The 16,103-nt window shown below is 33.2% G+C and overlaps 1 protein-coding gene across 7 annotated transcripts; it reads right to left on the bottom strand.

Moving 5' to 3' along the window:
• Positions 1–1,298: 1,298 nt before the first annotated feature.
• On the bottom strand, positions 1,299–11,244 carry LOC123008064 (LIM domain-binding protein 2). 7 transcript variants are annotated; one of them, XM_044403650.1, is made up of 8 exons: positions 9,835–11,244; positions 4,249–4,354; positions 4,091–4,193; positions 3,867–4,039; positions 3,425–3,646; positions 3,242–3,365; positions 2,913–3,040; positions 1,299–2,703 (listed from the first exon to the last, which is right to left on the bottom strand). In XM_044403650.1, exons 1-8 carry the CDS (start codon positions 10,014–10,016, stop codon positions 2,434–2,436), a joined length of 1,308 nt encoding a protein of 435 aa, XP_044259585.1. In that variant the 5' UTR covers positions 10,017–11,244; the 3' UTR covers positions 1,299–2,433. The 7 variants fall into 7 exon arrangements, with proteins under 7 accessions (XP_044259585.1, XP_044259587.1, XP_044259584.1 ...); XM_044403652.1 differs by having other exon boundaries at positions 3,233–3,365; positions 4,261–4,354; positions 9,835–11,240; XM_044403649.1 differs by having other exon boundaries at positions 3,233–3,365; positions 9,835–11,237.
• Between the last annotated feature and the right edge of the window lie 4,859 nt (positions 11,245–16,103).

The raw sequence follows: 16,103 nt of genomic DNA on the forward strand, positions 1-16,103 counted from the left end.
ATTTTTACCTGCTTTAATTCCTGTAGCATTAGCTGTAGCCAAAGCATTGGGATTAAGTGCAGTTGGTTATGCAGGTACTAAATTAGCACAAAAAGCCTTTGGAGATGGTATAAAAAAGACAAAGAAGTCGAAGACATATGGACAAGGAATAAAATTGATAGGAAAAAGGACTTAAGTAATATAGAAATATTTGATATTATGAAAAATGAGAAGTATTTTCTAGGCGTTTTTGAAATTGTCATGTTATCAAAAAAAATTAGAAAAGATGAATCAGACATAATTAATTTTCAACCCTCTAATTGTTATGGCTCACACAGGGTACGTTACATACACAAACCATATTTAAGAAATATTTTATATTTTGACAGTTTTGGAATCTCTCCACCAGAAAAAATACTTATTAAGTAGAGTAAAAAATATTGCGTGGAATAGCACACAATTGCAAATAAATTCTTCTGTTCTGTTTCTTTTCATTTCTTAGAATAAAATTTCTATCCGTTGGAACAATAAAAAAATGTTAAGCAATTAAAAATAAACAACCAAAAATGAACAGATTTTCAGCGGTTCCGTTTGGGACCTCTTGCATTGATGGTTTTCTTGTTATTTAGTAGTCTAATATGTAACTTTTTAATTCAGATTTTTATGCCTAGTTTTCTTAGTCGTTTTCATATTTTCTATGCATTTTTTTTCAACAAAAACCACAGTTTCAGTTGTTACGTCTGGCTCACATTTTTTAAGAAATCATGACAAAAAAAGATAGTTTTCCTATTTTTTTTGGCATAAACATCTGGCTCATATTTTTAAAAAGGCCATAAAAATAGGGTAGTTTCCATAAAAAAAATGCTGTTTCAATAGACAAAATGGGCTTAAAAACAGGTCATTTTCTCAATTTTTTGTGTTTTTGAACAGACCACAATGGGCTGTTTTTCAAACTCAACAAACTTCAACTTGAACATCAACTCATTTTTCTAAAAAATTGATGTTTTTGGAAAATCTGAGTTAGAAGTTAGGAATAAAAAGTCAAATTCAACGTTGTTTTTGATGTTTTGGTAGAAATATCGGTTTTTGTTGAAAAAAAAAAAAATGCATAGACAATAAGAAAATGACTTACGAAAACTAGACATAATAATCTGAATTATAAAGTTACACATTTTAGACTACTCACATTTCTGGGCGCTCTGTATACATATTGTCAACTAAATTAAAATTGAATGGTTTTCAAACCTCACTTGTAGCGTTGTTTTTTTGTAGGATTTGTAGTATTTTCATAACAATTCGGTAAATAAATAAAACTGACAATATTTGTAAGTGTTGTATTGTGAGGTTGCAGTAGGAGCTGTACTGGGTACAGTCTCTTTACACATGAGATTACAAATTGAAAAAATGGAAATAAACCAAACAACCGGAACAAGGAAAGACACACACAACTACTGACAAAAGAGTTGTAAAAATACACTTACACAGCTGGAAATGAGACTTAGTAAAAAATACTACAGTCCCAAATTTTAATTTTTTAATTACTTGTTACAATTAAAACTCTCATTCTGACACCGATACAGAAATGCAGGCATTCGTTTAAAAGAATTGTTTTCTTAAAATCTTCACTCACTCAGACGCTCCTATAAAATACATCACATTTGGATGTAAATTACATATTCTCAATGGACATAATATTTATAAGTATGTTATACAATTTAAATTTATCTTCACTATACAAAATTGATCCTAATAAACGAGATCGCCTCCGATCAAGAGTGCCACTCGTAAAAGTACGCTTCTAAATGAAATTCGGACAGTTCGACAGACTGTAAGATTCGGTGATTGAATAAAAAAATCGCTAGGAACTTAACCCTACAGCTAAATATAGGAAATGTGATTCAACCAATAAATAAAAACTCCATCACCTGATCTTACAGTGGTCTCAACTGTCGGAATTTGACTTGAGGCGTCCATATTTAAATATCTGTGTTACTCAGAAGACAAACAAGACAGTGTGATGTTTTATATCTACTGTACAAATGAGCTGCATCATTCGAGAACCACATTCACTCTGTAGAGGTACCTATGGTGAGTGGTTCCAAAAGGAACCATTTTAAGATTGCACAATTTCGGGTGCAATAACCTTATCCAGCTTGTGTTGTCAGCACGTAGCACACCTCACCACCTTCAGTGCTGCCACCACAACCCCGACAACGCATTATACAAGTCTCCTCGCGCTACTCGATCCACTCTTTATTATTAAAACGCAGTTTTCATCTCACTCCCAATAAAATCTTGCACTTAAGTAATTCTTTTTACTTTGTAAAACTTGCATATAAAATTAAATAAAAAATGAAAAACAACTTGTCACTGGCTAGTATCGTGTGATCGCACTTTTCAACAGGAAATACTGACTCGGAGAGATTCTACATGTTCGTTACGATTGAACTATCATCACTGGCTCACAGCGGGCGATTTTTTATCAGAGTCCTGATTCGACGGGGTGTTGCCCTGCGACGGACCCACACCAGGCCCCCGATCGCCCACGCCCCCGCCCCATGAGTTCGAGCCCGGCATCGGCGAGTCCGCGTGAAAACCGTGGTTGTCATGGTCTAAGGAGTTGGCCGCGTCATACTGGGTGTTTTCCAGACGCGTTATCAATCTCTCGTCCTCATCCCCGAATTCGCCACCCATCAGCGATGGCTCGCCCACCACCATCACATCCTAAAACAAAACACAACTTGAGACAAAAATTCAAACTGATTGTTAAGTTTTCAATCCTCCCAACGAAATACTAAAAACAAGTGTTATCTCTCGAAAATATTTATGGTTACAGTTCTAACCTTGATATATCTATGAAGATCAAGGAAATAAACATTATTATCAATTAAATTAATGGAAACTTTCTTATCAATCACAGAAAAAATACTGACCTGTGATGCTAAAGAAAAATTTGGTCCTGGTGACCTCTTCTTGTTAGGTGTTGGGGTTGCATTGTTGGGTGCCCCTCCTGAGTTCGATCCTTTCCGTTTTCTTCGTTTATTAGCGGGCCGTTGTGATTCTTAAAATGACAAAAAATTAGTTACGTATGTTACATTTAAGAATTTTTTATTTATTGTTCAAATACCGTGCGTTTTGTACTTAATTTAGAGCTCATTCATTTGTGCTATACTGTAGACTCCTCTCGTCGTAATTTAACCTCTCGTTCAGTGTAGCAGAAATGAACAATTCTCTAGTGCAATAAAATTGGTACCTCTCTTACCCGGCGGGGCAACCATCCTTTGCCACTTTTGGAATAGTGTCGTTTTTAAACAATCCCTTGGACTCAATGCGTAAGCTTTATGCCTAGACATTAATTCCTGCATGGGTTCTAGTATTACACATAGCTGAAACATCAAAATTTCATTAAGTGATTGGCCAATTATTTACAAATTCTGTGTCATACCCTAAGGTAATTAAGGGTGGAATTCGTGATTCCTTGCCTCGTGATGTTTTTTGATAGTTGATCTAACATGCTGGGATCTTGTTGTGAATGCATTCCTACCACGGATCGAGGAATTAATTCGCGATGCGTTCGCACCGCAAAATGCCACGACTTTATCCTCATCAGGTCATCAAAGGTAAATTCTAGGATTAAACGACCTTCTGTACATACCTGCAATGGAAACTGCTAACGTCATTCATTTGTTCAATTATAGCAAATCAAAAAAGCACAAATAAAGCTAATAAAAGCTGCATGATTTTTTAACTCTCTACATCAATTTTTTTTATTTAAAACAAAATATAGTTTATAAAGTCCAGTTTATATTTCCGAAAACAAATTTTAAGTATTTTCAGTTTTTATAACATCACCAAAGTTCCAAAAAATTTGTTTTTTATTGTCTTACCTTTGTAAATAAGGGTTTACCATGATGCGTAATCATAGTGCATTGATCACAGTCTAGCGTAATACTAGTGTTGTGGAAGGACTCTTTCGGATGCTTCATATTATAGTACAATTCCGTCACTCCACCTTCAAATATACTCCTAAAGTACCTCGGAATTAACGTCCTTCCGATTGCTACAATCAACCAATTAAAATAGGGTTAAAAGCATTGTTTTGTGGACGCACTGTATCGTTTAGGTCCGTCTTCCAGACAAAAAGCTAGCGTTAATGAGGCGTCGTCTTCAAAAAACTCCGTCGCAAACGCGTCCCACCAAAGATTATCACTTTCCTACAAAACATCAATTATTAGTAAGAAACTTAGATTTGGATCGGCGTAACATTACATTTAAACTAACCTCCGTCCTTTGCTGTAGCCTCTTGTTGAGTTCGTATATTCGGTAGTCGGGTTGGCCGAAATATGGTGTATGTCGCCTTGGTACGGGCAGAGATCTGAAATGGGTTTATCCAATTAAAAAACAATCCATTACTCCAAAATTATATAAAAGTCGATAGCAATTAATGTTTCTATGTGATACACACTACCATAATTTCGTCGGTAAGTACGAAATTTGATTTATTGCCATGAATTATAACAAACAAATAATAAATTTAGAGAAATTATAGCATTTATGCAAATAAATTTGGATGGTATTTCAATTATGTCTAATTTATGAGTGAATGATACTGTGTGGATTTAATGGACACTAAATTTAATGAAATTGTTCAACAACTCTATTTATTAACAATATTTTATATGTTTACGACATGCTTTTATCACTAATTACTGATATTTGTTCATAAAAATTAATTTTACAGAAATAAAAATTAGTAATAAGCCATCTCACACTATCTAGTTTTCTAGTTGAATAGATCAAGTGAAATGTATCGTCTGAAAGCTACAAAGCGCAAAAAAATCTAATAAAATTTAACATGAAATATGAATAAACAGTTTTGTCGTTTTTCCTGTTCACATATTTCCTCACTTCGGGTGAAGATTTTTATATATTTGAATCGATTACTTTAAAATTACAAATTGCGATCCATAAAATTAAATTTTTACTGTCGTAATTGTACATTTTTATTGTCTAGATTGTGCCATAAATAAAAAAATATGATCAATTTATTGCTTTTACTAAACTTCACTTCACATTCTAAATAATAATTACGTTGCATTAAAATAAATCAGGTATGACATTAAAAAAATATACACATGGGGAGTCTCTGTTGCCAATAATTTTAAAACTTTATTGTTTGTCTTCAACAGTAGGTGTAGAGGCGAATAAAACTACAATTTGGACTCCAATAAAGCATTTACATAAAACTAAAATAAATAACAATATTGTACAATAAAGTGTGTAAATTATCACCTGATAAAAGTACAATTTGTTTGATCTCCGTCGATAAAAGAACCATTTATTAAAGAATAATTTCTTTAATCTTTAAACTACAGTAATTAAAAAATAATAAAGATAAGATCATATTTTTTGTTCCGTAACATAAAAAAAGATAATTTCCGCAATTGTTAAAAATCACATCAACTGTTTTATTGGATGGTTTTAATGGGTTAAATAAATGTTATTTTAACATCCTCAAATACTCAAATGGCCCAAAAAACAAGTTGAAAAAATTATTTTGAAAGTGGTTGAAACTGGCAGTTACCCATTTTTTCAAATTGAAATGCTTATTTGTCGTCAATTCCCTAAATCATTTTAATAACAAATTCTTTGAATTAATTGACATAGGATTGTTAAAAATATTTTTTTTTATAATTGTTTTTTAAACTATTTCTTTACAATAATTTAAGAATAATTCAATGGTACATTAAGGGCAGTAAAATTCCTGTCACCTCTCCAAATAAAGTAACTCTACTAAAATTTAGCAAAATCTATTTACGCTGTTCTCATCAATACCGAAAGAAACACCACTTTCCCTTGACCTAATCCATTCCCGTTAATCGTCGACTTTTAATCACACGCTACGAGAATTACATTATATAGCCGTTTAAAGACTTAATAAACGTTTTATTATCAGCGTTCCTCGTAAAAACTCAATGAATTAAGACGACAGCGTCTCTCTTGAATACTAAACCGTCTCGTCGTCCAGCTTTACCGTAAATATAAACGACGTGTGTCGATTAGAATGCGAAACGCAATGCACCGGAGCTAAAGCTTGATCTATCCGAGTGTGTGGATTGTTACGATTGTTGTTGCAATCAATCTGTCAAGTACAAGTAGCACAAGCCCCGCGAAACGTGTGTGCAGTTTGTAATCCTGCGATGACGCAGGACGCGCGCCGATACCATCGCCAACGGATGACCACACACAGACGGAGAGAATTTGCCCCACTTTACTACACACACACAGCCAGGACCTGTTGATCCTTGCTTTGCTCTCCTCGACGGCAACGTCCGTCCGACGCTCCAGCACGATCCTTGTGCAGTATCATTAGTATTCGTGGCGGAACTTCGATCATATCGGTTTTTAATGGGAAAAGTTCCGGTTGTGGGACGTAGGACTGCGAGACGGACGCTGATTGCATTGCGGGACGTTTGGCTAAATGTTTATTAATAAACGGGAGCAGGTGAAACAGAGGCAAAAAGACTAAAAAGCAGCCATGAAAATTTGTATTCCCTGCTTTGAAATCGCAACCATTCAGAAAAAAACATTGTAACAATTATTTTTCAACCAATAAACACAAAATATTGAATTTATTATTAAATATTACCCAAAACTTTATTATTATTAATTATTCTATAACTTCTGGTTTCATTACTATTGTTATTATTTATGCACCATTACATCCTGTATTTAATGTTTGTTTCAAAAACACATCTTACATGTGGTAAGGTTTTAAACAATTTTACATTTTGTTTAAAATATGTATGTACAAACTTAGAACTTCTTTCTAGGGACATCGTTTTTCCCAATAAAATTAATGACTGTTTATTGAAAAGCTATCTTAAAACATTCAAGACGGCAATTTTTATATGAGTGATATTTGTGTAATCTCTGTGTCAATTTTAAAACTTGCAATCGGCAATTTCTCTCAACTGAAAAAGTTATTAATAATCACTCAAAACCGTTTTGGTGGTTCCTAGAGAGAATTAAAATGACATGATAAGTGACACACCTCCACCCACCCTTGAATATAATAAAAAAAAATAAAATCTAACGTCTTTTTGAATAATTGGAAAAATGGCTTTACCAAATAGGCTGTTGTATGACATTTTTGAAAAGCGCTTGTTATGGGCTTTCCAAATGTATCGCAAATAGAGTTGTGCCATTTAAAATTTTCAACTTAAAGTGGCTGTGGCTTGAAGGGTGGGTGGAGGAGCGTCACTTACCATGTCATTTTGATTCCCCCTAAAAACCACCAAAACGGTTTTGAGTGATTCTCAATAACTTTTTTAGTTCTAGAGATATTGCCGATTGACATCTTGTATATAAAGAGGCTTATCCTGACTGACCTATCAACTCACAGCCTGAACCGCTAGAGATAAAATTTTGAAATTTTGACAACAGTAGATACTTTTTATAACGTAGGCATCCACTAAAAAATTTTTGGAAATCAACCCCTACGGGGGTTAAGGAGGAGGTGAATATGAAGGTTTAAAGTTATATCCATGAAAATTGGTATTTAGGTTTTCGGTTAAAAAGAAAAAATACGTATTTTAGGATTTTTGGAAATTCCACCCCCAAGGAACAAGGGTAAAAGGTCGTAAAATATCCGAATTCTTTTATTAAGTTAAATCCATGAAAATTGGTATTTGAGCTTTCAGTTGAGAACAAAAATACACGTGTTTCAGGATTTTGGAAAATTTCATCCCCAAAGGCATCAAACAGGGGATGAAAATTTGTATAAATATTTATAAATTCGTTATTCTTGAAGTTAAATTTATGAAAATTGGGATTTAGTCTTTCGGTTAAAAATGAAGAAACAGGTGTTTTAGGATTTTTGAAAATTCCACCTCCAAGGGCGTTAAACAGGGATAACATTTATATTAAAATTTGTCATTTTTAAAGTTAAATCCTTAAAAATTGGTATTTAGGCATTCGGTTAAAAATGAAGAAATACATGTTTCAGAATTTTTGGAAATTCCACCCCCAACGGAGTTGAACAATAGTAAAATTTTGTAAAAGATTCTTTTTTTTTTTAAGTTAATTCCATGAATATGAAATATTGGTATTTGGACTTTCAGTTAAAAACCAAAAAATTACGTGTTTCAAGATTTTAGAAAATTCCATTTCCAAAGGGGTTAAACAAGGGATGAAAATTTGTATCAAAATTTGTCATTGTTAAGTAATAGGTATGCATAAAAATTCGTCCACTTTGAAAAAATTGTTATTGGAGCTTTCTATTAAAAATTAAAAAAAACATGTTGTAGAATTCCTGAAAATACCACCCCCAAGAAGATTAAACAGGGGATGACAGTTTGTATTAAAAGTTGTCATTTTTGAAGTTATATCCCTTCAAGTCAACAACAGATGTTTATACTGTGTTGTGGTTTATCTTTGCTGATATTGTTGTAAAAAATTATGCATAAACGGCATAATTGAGCCGCATATATGGACTTCTATCCACCGAAGAAAGCAAGCTAAGAATGGGGTGTTTGGTGGAAATCATTATTGTTTGAGATTAAAGACTTGAAATTTTGCAGTCTTTAAATAAGTTATAAAAGACAGACTTTATATTTTTACTACGACGTTCAAAATAAATTATGTGTTTCTTAGTTTCTTAGCCCTTCTGCGTTTCGAAATAGTTGTGGATGTTAAACTACCACGCGTGCGAAGCCGCGAGCACCAGCTAGTATTAAATATAACAAATACGATTATGTATTAAAGTCTCAAAATGAACCAATTTAAAACTAAAAATCAATTAAAAAACATACATATTCACAAATTTATTAATGAATAACAAAATTTTAGGATTTATTTATAATAAAAACAGAATCCTATTTTTGTTAGCTTCATGATCAATATTTACGAAAGTTTACACACCTGATTTAAAATTGCATCTGGTTGAGTAAACAACTGATTTAATAGTTTAAAATATTAAAATAACAAGTAAGACGGAATGGAAACTGTTATTTTTCTTTATTTCAAAATTATTTAGTTCAACTTTTCATCAATGTAATAAAACACTAATAAAAATGACCATAATCAACCGCAACAAATCTTGACAAACCAAGAAAACATCCTGTGTATGCAAATTGCGCTCTATACGAAGGACTGCCTAAATTTAGCCACAAACATTAATAAAATATAAACAGTTTAGCACCAGTTTGATTTTACGTTATCGTTTAATGAAAAATCCATTGCGTATGCTACTAAAGTTAACTATAACAAGCTAATAAAATTATATAAACAGTAGTAAAATCCTTACAGGAAACGCAAAATATTTACGTACACATCATCTTCCAAAATGAATGAAGTGGACGACACAAATACGTGAACCGCGTTTGGTTTTAGATGTCTGGTATGATGCTATTTTAATTTTAACGCAAAACTTACATAGCTGATCCAAAAAAAAAAAAAAAATTATATTTTCGACATTAGGGAATTAAAAAAAGTGCCAATTTTAATTTCATAATATGCGCCACATGTTCAGTACAAAGCTAGAGCTTGAGGTATGATAAAAGCTCGAAATTACCGTCAATGCACTAGCTTCAGTTTCGAAAATACCATCAGCGATATCGATTTTGACAACCAAATACAAGTATTGCACAATTTATACATTAATCAATAATTTCATCAATTTTACAATTCTTTTCCTCCTTGATTCTCCAACCACTCGATATTATAATACAATTTCGTTTCTTAATAAAAACGCCACAAGTTATCAAACATTAACATGATCGATCCATAGGGTCTAAACCAACAAAAGCTTCCTATAATGCTCTTCGTAAAGTTTCGTTCAAGTCGGCTCCTCACCTGAAATAGGGATTTCCGAACGGTGAACAGTAGAACGGATCGTTGTGCAAATGCGGTACCATGGGACATATGGGGAGAGGCCCCATGCGAGGGTGGTGGGAGCCCGGGGCTCCCACCAAGCTTTGCGCTCCGTTACAAATCGTGCTGCTGTTGACGACCGGACTGTCAGTTCGCACGGGCATAATCCGTACAGGCACTCATATAATAAAACACAATCACTTACGCTAATTCACCAACATAACGTCCTCACCGTGGGCTCCACTAAATCGAATGTCAACCGCATCCACGTGAACTATTCCACGGAGCGAGCGCCGCGCACAACGACTCCGAACGAGAAAGCGAAACGCTTGATGTCGACGTTTCGTTAACCTGTTCCTCTAGGAATGCACGAAGAGGACTTGTGCGGGTACCTTGCTTGGTACCGCTCATTCATTTCGTATGTGTATCTCGAAATAGCTCAAATTCGCGAACCACTCTGATAAGATAACGGATAGGTAAGAGGTAATCAGTTTTGGTACAAGGTAATTGATCAGTTGTACACAAAACTTGCGCAATTATTTCACAACAAAAATATTTCTTTAGAGAATTCGTCAATGAATGAATGTTTTGTTCAGATTCAATGCTTGCGTGTCTATACGTATACGTATCAAATTAATAACAAATGCCACAGAATCGCCAGATCTCGTTTAGTCCTACAATGAAAAATATGTTTCAGTCATAAGAATCATTAGTTATTGTACTCATCGAATCATACTCCTACAAAACCAAAAAAAGCTTACAAAAATCAGGAGTGTAATTTATTAATAATCTATTTATTCACTCCTTTTATTATTAAAAAATGTAAAAGCGTTACTTCAAAAATCTCTAATATGTAGTTCAAAAAATTGTATTTAATGGTTTAATTTGTCATCCCAAATCTGATTTTTCTTTTTATCCGACATATTATTATTTGTTGTTGTTTTTTTCACTTTCTATATACTCGCGTAAATGTAAATTGCACATGGTTCTTTCAATTCTATTTTAATTTTGGAATTTGTGACAGAAATAAGTAATTCAAATTGTGTGGATTTTCATGTTTAAACATAGCCAGTATTGCAATTGAAATTAGAGAAAAATCAACAAAATGGAACACTTTTCGTAGTTTGAAGTAGAATTTTTGTGTTAATACAATTTGTGTAATTCCATTTTATCACCACAAGTCATAAATTTTGACGTCATAAAAACTAGCTAATTTTTTTTAAGTATTACATTTGAAAAAATTCAGCGTGTAGAATAAATTTTTATTCGTATTTTGTTGTAGGTATTTGTGTGAAAACAGATTTGAAACGTTTTTGTCAATATTATCGAGTTGTTCAACACTTTACCAACACTTCACTCAAAATGACAATGAGGTCACTTAACCAAATAAAACGACATAGAATTTGTTTCTCTCGAGCTCTAAAATTTTAACCGTGAAAATAATCAATAACAGCAGTATTTACATATGCATGTAGACCTTTCTAGGAAAGCAAAATAGAGAGGATATGTCCATACAAAGTAGCTTTTTCGTTTTACTATTGGTTCAGATTGTGTTCATTTATTCCGCTCGAAGCTATATTGTGATAAAATAATTAAAACGCTTCAAGGCACAAGTGCTAAAACTTTTGTTTCAAACGGCGCATTCATAAACTATGCCATTCCGTAGCTTGTAGTAAAATAGAATCCGATCGTTGTTCAAAAATGTAAATTGCAAGTGATAACACGTTGACTAATACATTCACGATGTCTTCTTCAGTAATATTCCAGAAATTAATTTATCGTCTGCATTTTATATCGATTCTTAATACATCCGGAAACATTTTTACAAATCAAAACGTAACTTTTCAATGATAATTATTTGTTATTACAGATCCTGTTTATAATCGAGTTAACACTTCTTATATCCTTGAATAAGTCATCCAACTCTACATTTCAACTGTAAATCTCTCAAGTTTTCAAGTTTAAAGCTTCAGCATGTGCTTTGTCCAAGTCAACTGAAACCAGTATACGTTTTTTCATTTGTAATTAGCAAGCAACGTACGTGGTACACCCACTATAAATTTTTCCCAACATAAAAATGCAAACGGGTTATTTGAAATCAGTGTTTTTTATTTAACTCATTGTGAGTTAAAAGGATATTTCAAGAGAAAAAACGTTTTCCTTTAGTAGTCACGCTGAAGAAAGAGAATCGATTGATACTGTCAAACTTTCAACATTTTAGTGGCAATTAGGAACATTTTAGTGCACATTTACTACCGGACGATTGATTAGCTCAAACATTATTATTAATTCACCATTCATAACAATTTCTTTTCTTTGATAAATAGAGACTATGTTCATAGTCGACCACTTGTTGTGGTTTGCCACCAGTTTCAATTTTGGAACAATGGTGTAACAAACAACTACAAAATTTTGAATTGGTTTCGTCTAGGTTATTATTTAATTCACATCAATACGGACATTGAAACCAATCAATAATGAATAAATTATGTGGTGTTTTGATGACTATTGTCATAATCTGAATTTCTGATCGATAAACCAATTGGGTCGAGCTTATTCCCTTAAAAATACAAACCCTCGTTTAATAAACACGTTCTTAAAATTTAAAAAACACAGCATCGATTTGTTATCGTTAATCTATCAACCTTATTCCTCCCGAGTCAACATTCCGACGGATGCTAACAAAGTGGCAATGTCAAGGTTGCGATAAATTCATATCATTTTGAAAATTCAACACGAATTACTGAACCCTAACAAATTTCGAAAGGAATTAATCACGATCGATGGCCGCGGAAGCAAACAAAGCGACATCCGCTAAGTCGTCCTTAAAGGATGAAGCTTATAAGAAGGTGCGTGGTATGAGCTTTACACCGCACGTGAACTTTGGCAGGCGTATACAACGAGGACACGAAACACACACCACTTCCTTCACATGATGGCCTGATGGAACTGAATATTCTGTAACCGTCGGCATATTCCTGGCGCGATATTGATCACAGCTGGGTTTGGAACGCAGGGCACGCTAACTCTACGCCGGCCACGCTGCCCACACGTTTCGGACAGATACGACCAAAAACCATTTTTCAAAACTGTGACCACTTTACGACAATTTTTCATTATCCTTCCTTACACAACAATTCCTAGAATTTTTTCAAATCTCTAATTGTGTGCGGTATCACTGCTGAATTACTCTAATAAAGTTCTACACCGCTCTTACAAGACAATGAACTTAAGTTTTCAAGTAACTTTCCCACTTTTTAAGTTTTTTGTTTTTATACTGGTTTATTACGTCCACGATACATCAACCGGAGCATTAAGTTGAGTTTTATTAAATGCACTTGCTGACAATTTTTCTCTAGATTTACGAAATGGGGGGTTATCTCAAAGTTACGCAACTGCGTTGGATAGATTTTTGTCGCACGGAGGAGGAAATCGATAAGCGACTATGGCGTAAGAGAGTTACCACCATTCATGTTAAAATTGGACATCAACGTATACGCTTCTAAATTAATTAAAGCAAGGAAATGCTATCGCAACTTGAAAAATCGGAAAAGCATTCAAACAAAAAAAACTAAATACAAAATAACCAAAATAACTAAGTCTGGTAAATTTGTGCAATTTTATTTTAGAACTTTTTCGTCTTTGATCAAACACTAAAAACATTTTCCAATTTCAGTAAGTTGTTAATAATTATAATAAAAACACCTTCAAAATATTATTACTTTTAGACATCTGCAAAAACGAACAGAAAACTTTTCACTAAAGGCCGTGATCCGGTCTTGTGCGTATATCATTGATCTTGTTGGAATTTTCGCGAATAACTCCTTTATACCTATATAGAGAAATCGGGTCGAAGAAAATTAAAATCCAGCTTCTGCAACCCTCGCTTACAACTTGGCCTTGGTTACGTCACCGAATTTAGATGAATTTGTCAATGCCGTGTAGCTTGGGGTGATTCATATGTACTTTATAAAAAAAAACACAGAAACAGATTCGTCCGACTTGCTTCTTCTTGAAAAAAAACTGTTATTGCAGTTTTAAAAGTTTCAACTTAATCAAGAGTTTAATTTTGTACGGTTGGACATATACACACACATTAGAGTCTTTATTTCTGGGTCAATTTTATTTCTTTAATTAAAACAGCGTGAGAGGACTCAAGCCGAAACCGTTAAAACGCCACAACTAGCTTTAGTTTTACTAAATTAAAAGTTTCGGTAGCTCAAAGTACCATCACATTGTGGTATAAGCGTAACATACAAACAGAGCTTGTTAAGGTTAGAAAGCCAAACTAATTTTCGAATATGTCCCTGTTAAATAAAAATGTTCCCTAATATAGGTGCGAGGAGTTCTGTCTTTATAATTTACCCGAAAGTTGAAATAAAACGAACCGAGTACGGGTGAAATTCCGGGAACTTCCTCCCATATCCATTAATTATAGCTACTCGCCTAAGCAGCGACAGAACTTTTGGGTTTAGTGACTCCGGTTACTGAGTGAGTGCATTCTATCTAATATGCGTATAGGTTGGTAGTATTGTCCGCACCAAATTAAATCCATCGAGATATCAATCATTGCGATGGAGGTATCTGCATGCAGAAGTCACCTCCTCCCAACTAAGATAAATAGCTGTCAACCTAAAATCATCCATCAAAATTCCAATTGAATGATACGGTACAACAACCAAACGAGATTAATAAACATTTAATGAACTTTTCGTCACCGATGTGCATAATTGACAGACGTTAATTATTGACCGCGGCTTGCCCACGAAAGTATTTCAGAAATTCAAATTGACCGAGCAGGAAAAAATAAAAACTGCTCTACTGCTCCTGTCGGCTTGTTAATGATATTTTATGGAATATACCTGGATGCTGGGCAGTGAACGCATCAGATACACGTTGTTCCATTAATTATTTTAAAGTCATCTATATTGTCCATAGTACAATAGAACGTGAGCCAACCCTCGATGGATGAAAAAAATTGCTCGACAATACAAGTACAACATAAGACACTTGTTGCTTCCATTTACTAATTGGATTATATTAAAAAGGAATCTTTACATGCTGCGATCATGACGTTAATTTGATTAAGTATTGCGATGTCACGAATTTATTATTAATACGTGATGCATTTTATAACGACACCGACGGGAGGATATATTTGAGAAAATTACATGCAAACACGAACCTCAATAAGTTCCCCATTTTTGCGTTATTTGCTGGTTTTCTTATAATACATAAAATTTTGATTAAGCTACGTTTTCATAAAAATAACGAGACACAAAATTACTTTTCCGCTTTTCAAGTAAATCAAAAACTTAAACCATTTCAGAGTGAATGACACTTTTTGTAACATTTTTTAGAACTACATTATTACTACATTATGAATTAGAAATATCCCACAGACAATTAAGCTCTAAAAACTAATGATCGTGTATTTTGTAATCCTGCATTACTCAAGCAGACCACTGTGATGTAATGCAATATAATGAATATCACTTGAAAAACGAAATTTTAAATAAAAAATTATTGGGTCTATTGAACTTTCTACAATATGAAATATTCATTCATAATCATTTGACAAAATATTGTACGGCATACACAAATTAATATGGCATACTCGTATAAACATATAAATTATTTTTGTTTCGTTTCGCAAGACTGATTTCGCCATTTAAAGTTACTACATTAACTAATAACAAAAAAATTAACAGCGATTAATAACTATAACAATAACTATAACGTTTAAACTTTAAAATTCCAATATTTTAAAGCATTCACTTTTTGATTCTAAAAACTAATAAATTTAGGGTTTTCGTTTTGTAAACTCCTATTGTTTACATGTTTATTGCAATAAATTTTTAAGAAATCTTCATTTAATATTTGATATGTATGTGTCGATAAGTATTTCGCCACACAATCTTATTTTTCGATTAAACCTATATAAAACGGGACATTAAAAAAGCTAGAATAACAATGTTCTAAATAGCTAATTAATCAGTTTGTGTGATAGCCATTAACTCTATAAAACTACAGATTTATTACATCCTTTGAGTGACAATGCTCTAATTTGTAGACAATCTTTAATTTATTCTTTTTCAGACGAAAAATTTTGGCGGGAAGATAAAACTATTTATAAGAAGCGTTTTAAAACAAGAAATAAACTGGAATGCGTCTTGAAAAAGTTCTGGAATGAAATGATCACAAGAGTTATTGACACTGGGTTTCCTGTTCGGTAATTAACAATATCCTGA

The sequence above is a fragment of the Tribolium madens genome, unplaced genomic scaffold, assembly GCF_015345945.1.
Source record: "Tribolium madens isolate multiple individuals breed KSU strain unplaced genomic scaffold, Tmad_KSU_1.1 Scaffold_3;HRSCAF=73;Tcas5.2_LG2, whole genome shotgun sequence".
Taxonomy (NCBI): Eukaryota; Metazoa; Arthropoda; class Insecta; order Coleoptera; family Tenebrionidae; genus Tribolium; species Tribolium madens.